The sequence below is a fragment of the Eublepharis macularius genome, chromosome 7 (assembly GCF_028583425.1).
Source record: "Eublepharis macularius isolate TG4126 chromosome 7, MPM_Emac_v1.0, whole genome shotgun sequence".
Taxonomy (NCBI): Eukaryota; Metazoa; Chordata; class Lepidosauria; order Squamata; family Eublepharidae; genus Eublepharis; species Eublepharis macularius.
The window spans coordinates 11,153,030-11,168,077 of NC_072796.1; the positions used below are offsets into that span (position 1 = coordinate 11,153,030).

The 15,048-nt window shown below is 46.1% G+C and overlaps 1 protein-coding gene across 1 annotated transcript in view; it reads right to left on the reverse strand.

The window, feature by feature from the left end:
- Nucleotides 1-15,048, reverse strand: part of ADCY2 (adenylate cyclase 2) — a 205,317-nt gene that overhangs the window by 130,838 nt on the left and 59,431 nt on the right. The window contains exon 3 of the mRNA XM_054984696.1: nt 9,596-9,757. Coding sequence (XP_054840671.1) covers nt 9,596-9,757 — 162 coding nt within the window. The remainder of the gene's footprint in view (nt 1-9,595; nt 9,758-15,048) is intronic.

The window sequence follows — 15,048 nt, forward strand, 5'->3', positions numbered from 1 at the left end:
GCTCTTTGGGGCCAGTTCTCTGGCCAAGCCACCCAAGCAGCTGCGTGAGGCAGCACAACTAAGAGGGTAACGATGCAACTCAGAAGCTTGGCTCACCCCCAGCCATCAGCAGCAGCCTTGGAGGTGACTGGCATCACCACCTGGGCCCACAGTGCCACTAGTTGGGTCCAAATCAAGTTCCTGTGGCAATGCCCATCTGGGACAGGTCCAGGAGGCAATAAGCACGCCTTGCCTAGGGTACAAAATACTTGAACCAGCCCAGGATCCTATTGCTGCTTTAGTGGTTCACAGAGGGACCATTCCTTAAGCAGGGAATCTGTGGCTCAGTTGCAGAGTCTCTGCTTGGTCTCAGGTTCAATCCCCAGCATCTTCAGTGGAAAGTACCGGGCAGTAGGTGATGGGAAAGACCTCTGCCTGAGGCCCTGGAGAGCTGCTGCCAGTCTGAGTAGACAAGACTGACCTGGGTGGACTGGTGGCCTGTTTCAATACATGGCAGCATCCTGTGAACTGAAGACTACATTGCCTTCAAGGAAAATTATGTAATATTTTGTATAAGAAACATGAGTACAAGGCATTTCTTTTAAAGGGACAGGCAGACGACTGGTTCAGATGAACTTCAGGATGCTCAAGCGATGTTTGTTTGGAGAGCAACAGGAACCCTTCCCTACAGGTTTGTCTCTCCCTTCCCCATTCCTGCCAAATGTTCCTGTCTGGAAGAAATGTTTGGATAGACTAGATAGCGTGGTTCCAGGGTGGTCATTGCCCTCAGGCACTGCTATTGCACATCAGATGCATGCTACCCAAACCAGAATTGCTAGATGACCAGAACACCACTCATGCAGTGGTTCTCAAGGCTTTTAAAAAGTGGGGCCCCACTCCTAAACTTATGGGACCCACTATTGTGGCACAGCTGTAGGCATAAGGGCGCCCCCATTGCCTCCTGCACTGCGGAAGACTGGGAGTGATCCCATATGAACAAGCAGAGCAGCTCGGGGAAGGAGGATCCCCCTCTTCTTTTCCTGCTGCTGCTAGGAGGACAGAGGCCTAAGAGCCCCTTTTCCCAGCTCAAAAGTGTGATCCCGAAGACCCTTCTATGACAGAGGTGCTACTACAACACTGGATTGGGAAATTCCTAAAGATTTGGGGATGCAGCCTGAGGAGGGCAGGGTTTTGGGAGACTGGAGAGCTGGGCTGGGAAGAATGTCATAGAGTCTACCCGCCCCTGCCCCCTCACAAAGCTGCCATTTTCTCCAAGGGAACTGAGCTCTAGAATCCTGGAGATGAGTTGAAAGTCTAGGGAATCTCCAGGCCCCACCTGGAACCTGGCGACCCTAGCTACAACACACTTTTGGGTCTCAAGAACCATGGCAGTTACAGAAATGCTTATATTGTCAAGACAGCTCCAAGGTTTTTAAGCAGAGGCTAGATGGCCATCTGACAGCAATGCTGAGTCAGTGAACCCAGGCAGGTCATGAGAGGGAGGGCAGGAAAGGCTACATGAGTGCTTAGTTCTCATGGCCCCTTCTTACATGCCCAGGGTAAGGCCGATCGCCACTTTGGGGTCAGGAAGCAATTTTCCCCAGGCCAATTGGTTAGGGATCTTGATGGTCTTTTGCCATCTTCTGGTCGTGGAGCAGGGGTCATTGGGTGTGTGGGGGGGGGGGGGGCGGGGGGGAGTAGTTGTGAATTTCCTCCAATGTGCAGGGGGACCCTGGAGATCCAACTCTATGATTCCATGATTCCAAGAACCAACGAGTCAAGTCATTATCCCCAATATTTCAGAATCTCCTTTCTTTGGGAAATGGAAGCAGCCCACTCCTCTTTCCAATTTAGACATGTGCTTCATAGCTATTCTAAGATCAGGAAGAACAGAATCCCATTAGTCACCTTTTAAAAAGAGTTCGACCTGAATTAAACTTCTCTGCGGAGAGACCTTTGGTGTGCCCAACGGTTTGAATTGCCATAGGAGATCCAATGACAGGAACATTTGGAGAACAATCTATCCCGCTTGCCAAGCTGCTATGTCATCTCTAGACTATGTTAAGTCGCCGAGGAACAAAACCGTCTCAGGCTCTCCCCTCCACTTACCAACGAGGCAAAATTAAGCACAACGTGTTTCTTCCCTGCAGAACTCTTAAAAAGTAAAAACATAACTGTTTAGTGAAAGTAATTGCTTTTCTGTTTACAAATTATCGCTCTCTTTTTTTGACCTTTGATGGGGAAGGGAAGCAACAGAGTGAAACAGGAATAGAGATGGAATCGTTTAGCACAAGGGAGAGCTTGGAGCGAAATGGATATTCAAATAAGTGGAACATTTAGCAGATAATTTATGACTCTGGATATTTAAATGTTTGCCTTGCTTTAGAAAATAATGTTTTACTCTGTCACGCTGTTATATGCAAATAGATCACACATCCGTGAGATGAAGACATATTTAGAACAAGCCGCAGTAAACAGCTATTTCCTTCTTTTTGCATGCCTTTGAATTAAAATGCTTTATGATTAAACTGTGCCAAGTGTTTGGGTATGAACATCATCAAAGGAAAAAGGAACTTTCAAAGGGCTCAAAATGTTGATTAAAAGACGCTGCCCTAATTGCTTGCAACTCTGGACCAAGACAAATAATTTTTGACTAGGTGACAGCATCCTTTTTCTAGGCAGGGCAAGATCAAATTTGTCCTCATTCTAAATTAGCTTCATTTGTCACATTTTATTGGCCACATGATGACAGATATACATCAGTTTGGGTGGAAAAGCCAATGCATGTTCCCTTTACCAATTAAACCAGGGACTAATACCTGGATAAACGGGGGATTTAAAATCACGCATTCAGCTATACATATGTTGAGCGTAACATGAGAATTTCTCAATGCACATACAAAGAAAAATCAAGTCTATTGTTTACTAGGGTTGCCAGGTATCCGGCATTCCCCTGGACAGTCCAGTATTTTGGGGGACTGTTCAGGGGAAACACCCAGCCCCTCCCCTCCCCCATTGCCCAGCCTGGGTGCCCAGCCTCCTGTGGCTAAGCAGCATCACCACCAGCCTGGGTGCCCAGGCAACCTCCTGCAGCTGTGCCAGCAGGAGTGGCCAGCCAGCCAGCTGGTGGGCCTAGAAGTGGGCTGGCTTGGTGACATCACTTCCTGTAGTGATGTCATTGCACCGGCCAGGAGTGAGCATGTGCACATGATTTTTAGAAAAAGGTTAGTTATCCCCTCCCTGGGGTCCAGTATTGTTCCAGACAGCATCTGACAACCCTACTGTTTACACAGATTGTATGTGTGTTTACTGTTACCTGTGAACAGGCCTACTGGGTGATCGGAGAGCTGTATACAGCAGTGTGTGGGGGGAGGGGTTGTTCCTCTTTCATGAACACTTTTGCCTCCTTTGATGCTCCAAACAGATACGTTACTTGTCACATAGGGGGAATGTTCATAGAACTCCACACACACCTGCCTCCATTTCAGCTTAATCCTACTCAATGGCGTTTTGCACCTTTTGATAATGATTCTGTGATCAACAAACAAATAGAGCCATCAGTGACACTAGGATCTGAGAGACCCAGGTTTGAATCCCCACTTTGCCATAGAAGCATGCTGGTGTAAGGATCTGCCAAGCAACTCTCAAAAGACTTCACTGCAAGCAGTAAAAGAACTTTATTGAAAAGCTGCTAGTATCATGAGCTTACTCCATCTTTGCCAGGAATAACGTTCACATGCAGGCATCAAACATATATAGGCTTCTAAAGCATGGGCAAATTCTAAGATCCTCCCCCTAGACTAACGGTCAGCTAAGTTTCGCAGGAAGGCATCTAAGCGGGAAAACAGCAGAACTGATATATAGGATTTTCAAAGCAGGTGCTTCCTCCCAGACTAAGGAGAGAGGGCTCAGAAGAGCATACAGATAACAGCAGGAACAAACAACCTCCCTCACATAGTTTCACATCATGGATCTGAAAGACATATGCAGTCCAGTCAAAGAATAGCCGCCGCGTTTAACCATAACCATAATATGAACCATTAGATTACAATTATAACAGCAAGGTGTTGGTGGGTATGACAGGTGATGCTGAGCAACTGACAGCTGGGTGACCTTGAGTAAGTTACACACTTTCAGCTTAGCTTGTTTCACAGGGTTGTTGTGAGAATAAAATGGAGAAGAGAATAATGTGCTTTGGGTTCCCATTAGGAAGAAAGGCAGGGATATAAATTAAGTAAATAAATTTGCAGAGAGGCAATGGAAAGGTGGTACCTCTGCATTTGGGAGTCAAGCAAAGATACGATCACAGCTGTGACCAAGACACAGCAACTCTATGTTTGCAGGGGAGGCTGCTTTGAAGGAGGCAAAGCCAGAACAATGACTCATGCAGAGACAATAGCAGGAGCCTTAAAAGAGACTTTAATTATTTAGTTTGTTTATTCATTGCAGTGCACGAGCAACTCTCTAATGCTCCCAGTTCGGGAATTACTGTTTTAACCTAATGGAACGTGAAAAACTAAGCAGGCTCATCTACAGCAATTTACTGTAAACAGAAGTTGTAATGAAAACCATGCAAGAATAGCAGCAGAAGCACAGAAAACGGAGCTGGAGGCAATACATTTATTTAAATTTTTATTTATTTAAATTTTCTATTCTTGGCCAAATTCTGCTCTGTTAAGACAGTAATTAATTTTTAAAAAGACAATTTAAAAATGTAAATAGCAGACAAAAGGAGGGAAGGCCTGGATTATCATTGAAGCATTGGGGAGAGGAAGGTAGCAATGTCCACTCCCCATATCAATTTTCCAGTATAAAAACTGCCCACTTCCTCAGGTGCTTGGTCCATAGGGGGAAAATGTATCGGTAACCATAGTCAAGTCTCCCTTCAGAGCAAACAACAGCTTCAGGAGAGCAATTTAAACTGGGAAAGCAGCACAAGAAGAAATTAATCCCTTTCCCCCAGAGCTAGGTATATTAGGTTGCCTACCAATCTTGCCCCCTCTGGCTCTATCCTGCCTCTTGCAGCCGTAGAAAATGGGAAGGAGGGGATGACATTGTGAACACAGTGATGTAGCTTCTAGCTGTGACTCTCTAGGAATCCCCTCAATTCTTATGGTACTTAGCATAGAGAGGGGGTTCCTAGTGACATCACACTGTGACATCACTTCAGGGTCTTCACCTGGAAGTGACATCACTATACCAAGTGATGCTCTCCGTCTCAGTGCCCTGCCCCCTAAAGCTTCCAAGATTGCCTGGTGCAGGCCTAATAATCTTACCAAGTGCAGCAATACCCACTCCATTTTTGTGGGTCCCCACAGCAAGATTTTCAACTTCCATAGGTAACATTTATGCAGTTTATGTAGGGTTGTTAAGAGATATTCACCAGAATGCTTACAGCAAGTTGCATTTTGGTTAGAGTTCAAGCAGGGAAGCTTTTTAAAGGGAATGGAGGGTATTTTTGTCTTTTCTTCTTTCTTCCATCAAGACAATTAATAGCATAATTCAAAGCAAAGTTACATCCTTCTAAAGCTCAACCAATTGACTTAAAAAGATACTGTTAGTGTTTTCCAAATGACTTAGAGCCAAGCTGCAAGTGACTTTTTTCACGTGAAGAACACTTGATCGTTTTCGCAAGTTTTTCTGGGAACTGAAGTCTGAGTGTCCTTCCCCTCTCTGTTAGAATCGCTGCCTGAAGAGCCAGAGAAAGCCAGCGGCAGCAACAGCTTTTGCAAATCGTTCCTCCAGTCACAAGCCTGCTCTCAACGATCTTTGGGGGCGGGCAGCTGCAACTTTCTCCATGGGCATCCTGCTCAGCTTCACTGACATGTCGGCTTTCTCCAGAGCAGCTCCCAGGAGCAAGACGCCCAGGGAGAAAGTTGCAGCTGCCCCTCCCCAAAGATCGTTGAGAGCAGCTGGGATCAGAAGGGGAGCAGGTGGCGATGCTCACCCACCTTTTACTTAGCTGGGATCAGGCATGGAGCAGGGGACAGTACCCGCCCTCTGCCTTCAGACAGCTGGGATCAGGAGTGGAGTAGGTGCAATGCTTGCCCCCCGCCATCACCCAGCTGGGAACAGGAGAGAAGCAGGTGGAAATGCCCATCCCCTCTTCACCCATCTCGGATCAGGAGCAAAGCAGGTGCAATGCCCGCTCTCCCCTTTACCCGGCCAAGATGAGGAGTGGAGCAGGTGGCAATACACGCACCCCACCATCACCCAGGTGGGATCAGGAGCGGAAAAGGTGGCAATGCCCACCTCCTTTTACCCAGCCGGGATCAGGCGAGGAGCAGGTGACAATTCCTGCCCCCTTCACCCGGTTGGGATTAGGAGCAGAGCATGAGGCAATGCCTGCCCCCCCCCACCATTCAAGCTGCCAGAGTAAGGTGTGAAATAATGCAATGGCCGTTCCCGTAATCAACCGCAAAGCAAAAGGGGAAACACCCACGGGGACGAAACACACCAATATAGCAGAAACAACTTCTCAGATATATTCTACTATATTCATACCTCTACTTTGCTCCAAGACAACAAGTTGAGATTTGATCATTTTGCCAACTGTCAAACCAAGGGCGTAATTTATGCACTGCAGTGTCCATGTAGATCATTGTATGTAGGGTGCACCTCAAGACCTCTCAAGGTACGAATCCTGGAACACATCTCGAGGATCCGGAATAATGTGCAGGAGGCTCCTTTAACGCTGCACTTTAAGGAGAGAGGGCATCCAGATAATGCCTTTAAAGTGGTAGTTTTGGAGGTAGTTAGGAACATCCGTGACTCCGCACAAATCCAGCTTCTCCGTAGAGAAGCCTTTTGGATTTTTAAACTGAGGACAGTCAAACCGAGGGGCTTAAACAGTGAGCTGACCTTAAATTGTTGGCTATGATATTATTTAGATGTTTGAATTGAGAGTGGAGGTATGCTGCTTTAAGGGTTGTCACTAATTGAACCAGCGGTTTATTTTAAGAGGGAAATGGTGATTCTCGGGCGCGCGTTAGAATGCACCGCCGCCAAGATTCGGGATTGCTATTGGGTGACTGCTCTCCCTGTGTTATGTGTAAGTACACTGTTAGAAGGAATTAGATGTAGTTTTATGGATTGTTCATATTTTTAATATAGTATGTTTACAATAGAGAACACGCTCCTGAAGAAGCAAGTACGAAATCTGTGAAAAGTAGCCGGCCCCGGATAGGGCGTGAAGAGGACTTTTTACATCAGCCTCGCTACGTCGGGTTCTTCTGTTTTCACAGAGGAGTTTGAGTGTCACATTAAGATGGACAGAATTAATTGGACATTTAAGAGATAGAAATTTATACGTATGCTCCTGCATGGGCATTCAGCTCCCGACCTTACACGACTGTTTAACATGTTAGCTGCTTGGATGTTTATATGTACTGTATACTGTTCTTCATGAGCTGCTTGTTATGAAATGTTAATGATTATATGAAAGATTTACTTGAAGTGAAGAGCATTTGCACTTTAGAATATATCTGAGAAGTTGTTTCTGCTATATTGGTGTGTTTCGTCCCCGTGGGTGTTTCCCCTTTTGCTTTGCGGTGTAAGGTGTGAAGCTGGTGGCAATGCCCACCACGGCTTCACCCAGCTGGGATCAGGCGGGGAGCCGGCAGCAAGGCCCGCCCCTTCACCTGGCCAGGATCAGGAGTGGAGCGGGTGGCAATGCCCACTGCACCTTCATCCAACTGGGAGCAGGCATGGAGCAGGTGGCAATGCCATTCCCCCCTTCATGTGACAGGGGGAACAGATTAATCTAATCCAATAAAAAAAAATTTGAAAAAAAAAAGGAGACAGCTGGGAACTGCACAGATCAGCTCTGTGCAGCTGTGCTCTGTGCAGCTGGGAACTGCACAGAGCAGGTGGCAATGCCCGCCCCCATTCACTGGGCCAGGATCAGGTGCAGAGCAGGAGGCAATGCCCCCCCCCATTCACTTGGCCGGGATCAGGCGCAAAGCAGGTGGTAATGCCCACCCACCCCCCTCACTTGGCTTGGATCAGGAGCAGAGGAGGTGGCCGTTCCCCCTTGCCTTCATCCAGCCGGGATCAATAACGGAGGAGGAGGGATTTCCTGTCTGCCTGCCCTCCCCTTTCTAGACCCCATTGTATTTTTCCCCACAATGGGCTTTGTAGCTAGTTACTAATAAAGCTATAACACCAATAATATTTGAAATGACTGAGAGCAATAGTTTTCAAGTAGAAGGTTCCTGGTTTAGACTCAACCCCAGCATCTAAAACCTATTAAAAATTGCTCCACTAGTAATACAGGGATAATAATACTGGCCTACCTTACTGGGATATTTACTAAGATAATATTAGCAAAGAAATTTGGGAAAACAGCATATAAATGCGAAGGGAACTGCCTGGCCTAAGTTACACATTTTCACAAGTTCTGTTAACATCATTGGGACAGTTAAATCTCTCCCACTGAAGCCAACTGAACTCGAAAATACTTCGCTCTGGCTGAATCATTTCCTTTGTCATATTAACAGCAGCAAGTGTGTACATTTTTCCACCCCACCCCACTCTCTCTTTTATCTGGGGATACCACATGCCCGCTGGTAGCAGGCAATCTCCCAGCAGTTTACCTGCTTGCCCACCAGTCATTGGAGACTGGTGGGAGGTTTTGGGCACCCCAGAGATCACCTGCTACTGGCAGGCACCCCAGGAACACACGGAACACACATGCTCCCAGGGGATGCAACGACATCACTTCCAGTAGTAATGTCATCATTTTGGCATTGGGAGCATGCGCACAAAAAACACGTTCCCAGTAAGTACCAGGTCCCCCCTCCCACTGGGAGGGTATATGGACCTGGGAACCCTACTTTTATTAAATGAAATTAATTTAAACAAAACAATGAAAATGGAATACAAAAGAATAAGTATTACAAATAATATAATATGCCTTGCATTTAATGAATTAACAATTATGTGAACTTCTGCCGGCCTATTAAATACAAATCATTTTTCAAATGGCCTTAAAGAGTATGCACTTTGGAGGCTTACATAGTACAATAACAAAGGCCAGAAAACTGGCAGAATTTCAGTCTATGTAACATTTTAAAACATTATCCATCTTTTTTTCTTCCCCTCCAAAAGATTTGTTCTTAAACTGTAGCAATTAACCTCAATCCAGAAATCCTTTGCACACATAAAAAAACCACAGTGAACATATGGAGTTTCTATACAGCTTTCAATCTATGTCAAATCAAAAATAGCTAAGTCGGATTGTAACATAAATGTTTCTTCCGTGCAAACCCCCCCCCCCCCCAATAATTGCTCAAGTCCCTAACACAGACTTTATCCTGGGCAGGGCTTTTTTTCAGGGGCAATGCGGGGGAACGGAGTTCCGGCACCTCTTGAAAATGGTCACATGGCTGGTGGCCCCGCCCCCTGATCTCCAGACAGAGGGGAGTTTAGATTGACCTCTGTGCCGCTCAGCGGCACGTAGGGCAATCTCCCCTCAGTCTGGAGATCAGGGGGCGGGGCCACCAGCCATGTGACCATTTTCCCCGAGGGCAACCCACTGAGTCCCACCACCTCTTTTCCCAGAAAAAAAGCCCTGATACCGGGTAAAGACTGGATCACAGCATCCCTGGACACATACCTGCCAAGCCAAGTGTTCCTTGATGATGCCTGTAGAGGACAGACAGATGCTCAGGACAACGGTATGGGAGGTGGAGGTGAGGACCCCGGCAATGATAGCATCTTGCATGCTGAAGGGCAGCATCGTATAGACCACAAATATGATGAATAAGAAAAATGACACCTATGCAGGAAAGACAAAGGGAAATCCTCCTGTCAAAACTTCCTTAAAAACTTCAAATGCTACAGGTTCACTGCTACCATTTGATCGTTAATAAGTCCATGGCTGGAATCCCAAAAAACCTTCCTTTGGTGTCCGCATAAGAGTTTTTAATTTTTTCTCCACAAATCAACAGACCCTCGCCCAATCTGCAATTTTGAAAAATTTTAAAACAAGCAACCATGCCCGTTGCGTGAAAAAATACAACGGGTTCTAGAAAACTGTTGTTGGTCATTTTTTATTTTTCATGAAACATAACAATCAGTCATCAACGGTGAAAGATTTCTTTGTATACAATGTTTTTTGTAAAGATTTTGTTGGAATTGGGAAGTAACTTGCCATGCTCTGGTCCATGGACAATAGCGCTTTCTCCGAGGAAACGGCCTTCAGGATTGCAGCCTAAGCACTCCTCCCCGCTCCTCCCCTCAGCGCCCTCCCACTCTGGTCTCCAGGCTGCTGCAAAGCACCCACTGGCTGCTGGGAGGAGTGCTCAGGCCGTCAATTTGCTCGTCCCCCTACCAGTGGGCAAGCAGGAGCTTCGCAGCAGCCTCAAGGCCAGACCCGTCAGCAAGGGGCCTGTGCAAGGATCACCTGCAACGTGCCTGCACCAGGGCACAAAGTGAGTCATCAGCAACACGGATTGCCTTTTAGATAGTAAGACGCAGTTTCCTGAATGGTTTGGCTTAACAAGGGGCTCCTGTTCAAGTTCTCAAAGATTTCTCTGGCATGTGAGAGTTGTTACCCAGTTCTCTGGATTATACTGACATATTTTTCAGTCAATAATCATGAGTCGTTAGGTTTGAAAATGGTACTTGTCTAATTAATAACCTCTTATGAACTTACAAATATGTTTTAAAGCAAAAATTAATGTCACTCTTGTCAAGTCTATTTCCTTTTAATTTTTTAAAATTAACTTTTGTTGATACTCTACATTTATAAAGCAAGATTGCATGTTCAGAATCTTTTATAGTATAACCAATCCCTATGAAACAAAATCTGAGTCCAGTTGCTCCTTAGAGGCCAACAACATTTTCTAGGTTATAAGCCTTTGTGAGTCAGAGCTCACTTGGTGAACTTTGACTCTCAAAATCTTGCATCTCAGAAATTTTTGTAGGTTCCTAAGTTGCTACTAGACTCTAATTTTGTCCTGCTACTATAGACTAATATGGCTGCCCACCCTAATCCCTTTTAAGTAATCCTGTGTTAAGTGCTACTCTTCTTAAGAATGTAAGGAATGCACTGCGGAATCAGACTAAGGTCCACCTAGCATAGCATACTTTGTAAAAGCAGCCCACTAACGAGCAGATGCCAGAGGTCCACCGAAACAGGTCAGTTTCAGGTGTTGGTCTTCAGTAGAAGAACAAGAGGAGCCCAGTAGCATCTTAAAAAACCAACAAGATTTCTGGGGCGTACGCTTTTGAGAATCAAGCTCCCTTTGTCAGATACAAGACACAAAATTAGTCAGTGGTCCACCACTAACTTCCTTCTCCCATCCCTGGAGAACATACACTTGCTTGTGTAGAACCAGGGCTTTTTTTCAGGGGGAACGCGGGGGAACCGAGTTCCGGAACCTCTTGAAAATGGTCACATGGCTGGTGGCCCCACCCCCTGATCTCCAGACAGAGGGGAGTTGAGATTGCCTGGTGGCACGGAGGGCAATCTAAACTCCCCTCTGTCTGGAGATCAGGGGGCGGGGCCACCAGCCATGTGACCATTTTCTCCGAGGGCAACCTACTGAGTTCTACCACCTCTTTTCCCAGAAAAAAAAGCCCTGTGTAGAACTGATACTTAAAGGCAGCATAAACTGTATAAACCATTCCATGTCCCACCATAAATAAATTTAAAAATCAGCAGTCTGGAAAGTTGAACTTAAAACAGCTTTTAAGATTCTTGTTCTGCAGTCTCAAACATTTGGTCATCATGAAATGTGCACTGAAAAATGGTTTATGCCACGCACTGAAAAAAAGGTTTACCAGCGATGTCCCCTTATAACTACAAGTCAAGTTCTAAAAAGTGAGAAAAGGCTGATATATGGACAGAAAATAACACTTCCAAATATGAATTTCCACTGTTGGTTAGATTTATTTTCCAATCTCAGCATTCAGTCTGATCCACACAAATTCAAATGCAAATGAAATATCTCTAAGCAGGTACAGTAGAATATGCACACTTTCCCTTCCTTTCAGATACGTTTTTGGTCTTTCTACATTTATTTTTGGCAAATCACACTAGCACTTTTACATTTATTAATTTATTTTGTTTATACCATGCCTTTGTCCCCAGTGGGGACACAAAGCAGCTTGTCCTTTCCTCCATATTATCCTCACAATAGCCCTGTGAGGTAGGTTAGGCTGGGAGTGGCCCAAGGGTACTCAGCAAGTTCCCCGGGGTCTTCCAGATCCTACTCTAACCCCTACACCACACATATCACCACGGGCTTATACATATGTACACGGCAGGCTTTTAAAAGGAATAGATTTAAAGGTGATTCTCCCGTAGCACCCGTCTTCCTTTAACTCCTGTTACACGGCTGAGCAAATTCAGTTATAATTTTTGGCTACTGGCATCCAAAGAGAAGTCCCGCTAACAGAGCGAGAATCTTGCTGCATGGCAGAGTGAGAGGAGATGAAGGCTACAATCCAAAGGATACTTTTTCCTGAGAGTAAGCCCCACTGAATAATGTAAGCCTTACTTTTGTGTAGACCTGCTTATCTCCAGTTGCATTTGCAGAGTCTGGTGGTGTGGTCTGCTTAGGCCATAGTGGTCTGCTTAGGCATGCTCAGATTCAATGAACTCATACGCTTTTGATCAAAAGAAGAACCAGACAAACTATGGGCTAGTTCCAACTTTGATTTTTGGGGAGGGAAGAAACTTATCGAATGATGGAGGCACTTCAGCTATTCCTGAATGACACATCTGCCCTTGAACTATTTCAACCTGGCTTCTAGCCCAGCACGGAGACAGAATTATTTGCTCTGGTGGACAATTCTCTTTTTGCAGAGGGACAAAGGCAATTTGCCCTGCTTGATCTAGAGGCCAGTGGTATTCACAGAGAGCCATATTCCCAATTGCCATCAACCAACACAACCATCACTGGCATGAAGTCTCCACCACAGCTTACTCATTCCTCTGGTGGTGGCTGTTTCAAGGTTGAAGCCACTTGCCAAACACAGGACTTACCCACTTTTCTGAGCTGCTGTAGCATACAAGACGTTGGGCTGCAAATCAGCACTCTGCTGGTTCAACTCCCACTACTGCCATGAGCTCTGCAGGTGGCCTTGGGTAAGCCACTCCTCTCAGCCCCAGCTCCCTAGCTGTATTTTGGGGATAATATTAACACTGGCCTTGCTTACCCCTCTGAGTAGGGCACTGTCCAGAAGACCAGTATATAACAGGGGTGGCCAAACTGCGGTTCAGGAACAACATGTGGCTTTTCTAGACATATTGTGTGGCTCCCGGAGGTCTCTGAGTATCCATGTCTCTCCCTCCCTCCTTTCCTTCTTTCTTTCCATGTCTTTCATATTGTCAATAAAAATGTTGGGGTTGCCAAGTCTGACTCAGAAAATAGCTGGGGACTTTGGGGATGAAGCCTAGCAAGGATGTGACATCACTTTTGTGATGTCACTTCCAAGTCAAAGGTCAGGTGATGGCTCTTCCCAAGCTCCAACCCTTCCAATGATATCACTTCCAGCATACTGCACCCAAACCCCACCCCTTCCTGTGATGTCACTTTCAGGACACTCCCCCAAACCCACCTCTTCATCTGAAGTCACTTCAATGCATCACGTCTTGAGGCTCTCAAACATCTGGTGCTTATTCTATGTGGCTCTTACATTAAGCAAGTTTGGCCAAGCTCAGTTATGAGGCAGGTGCCACACTGGGGAACAGTGCTCAGAAGATTCATAAGTGGCTTGGGCCACGGAGTGAGTACCACTGTATTAGGCTTATCTTTAACACTAAGGAGTACTCTACCTTGATAAATCGTTTAGTGCTTGCAGAGAATAGGAAAGAAGTGGCTCTCCAGTGGTTTTAAACATTCCTGTGCAAGCAGAATCAGAGATTTGTTATTAGAAATGCTGCCTCAGTCCCTTGAGAGTTGCCATGTGGGGCCCCTCAAGGTTCTGTCCTTTCACCAGTATTTGTTAACATCTACGTGAGGCTTAGGGTTCTCAGGTGCCCATCAGTGACGGGCAAACACCCGGGGATTTGCCCCCTCATCCGCCAGTCGCCCAGCAATCAGTGGGAGAGGGCAAACTCCCAGAGGTTGCCTGCCACCGGCAGGCACCTCATGAACACATGCCGCGCACACATACTCTCAACCAGCACAGCAACGTCACTTCTGGAAGTGACGTCATCATGCCGGCTGCGTCAGCCCTGGGGTACGCGCACGTGCAAAGAGGATCCTCATGAGCGGCACGAGGTAAGTGCCAGTTCTCCCCGCCTCCCAGCGGGTGGTGTGAGGGACCTGTCAACCCTAGCTGAGGCTGCTGAATGAAATCATCCATCGCTTGGGGTTACGTGTCATCACTATGCCAATAACACCCAGCTCCTACTGTCATTAACTAAAGCTGCAAAAGCAGCTGTCTCCACTCTAGGTCATTGCTTGGATGATATTTTCAGCTGGTTGAGAAAGAACAAGCTAAATTTGGATCCAGACGAAACAGAGATGATGCTGGTCAGAAAACGAAAGAAACACAGGCGAGCAGTTAGGGTGGTTCAACCTTTGGCAGACTTTGTAAAGAGTTCAGGAATGTTTTCAACTCTACAGTTGAACAGGTAGGCTGGCATTCTTGTTAAAAGTACCCTTTTCCAAACATGTCTGGGGCCTGATCCACACATTTATTTATTAAAATATTTTATACTCTCTGCCGTTCCTCTTGGCTTAAGGCCAAATGCAGCCAAGTGAGGGAGAAGAATTCTAGGGTGGCAGAATGGACTGTGTACCACAGCAGACTGCATGCCCTCCTCCATGTAAAAACTCCCTGCAAGTAAAGAAATAGCGTATCAGGGAGAAAGCCCTTTGCATCCTGGGCTAGTTTTCTCCCTTTTCAGGGAGATAGTTATACTAAGAGCATGTAATCCCTTTCCAGCAGTCTAAAGTGATACAGTTCCTTGGCCACCTCATTACCACTTCATTCTGCTGCACATGTAGACCAGGCAGGAGTTAGATATTGATCTCCTTCTCCCTTATTAGAACTAGCTAATTCATTCTACTCTAAACTTCGGTGGATTATTACGATGAGCCTTAAAGACAA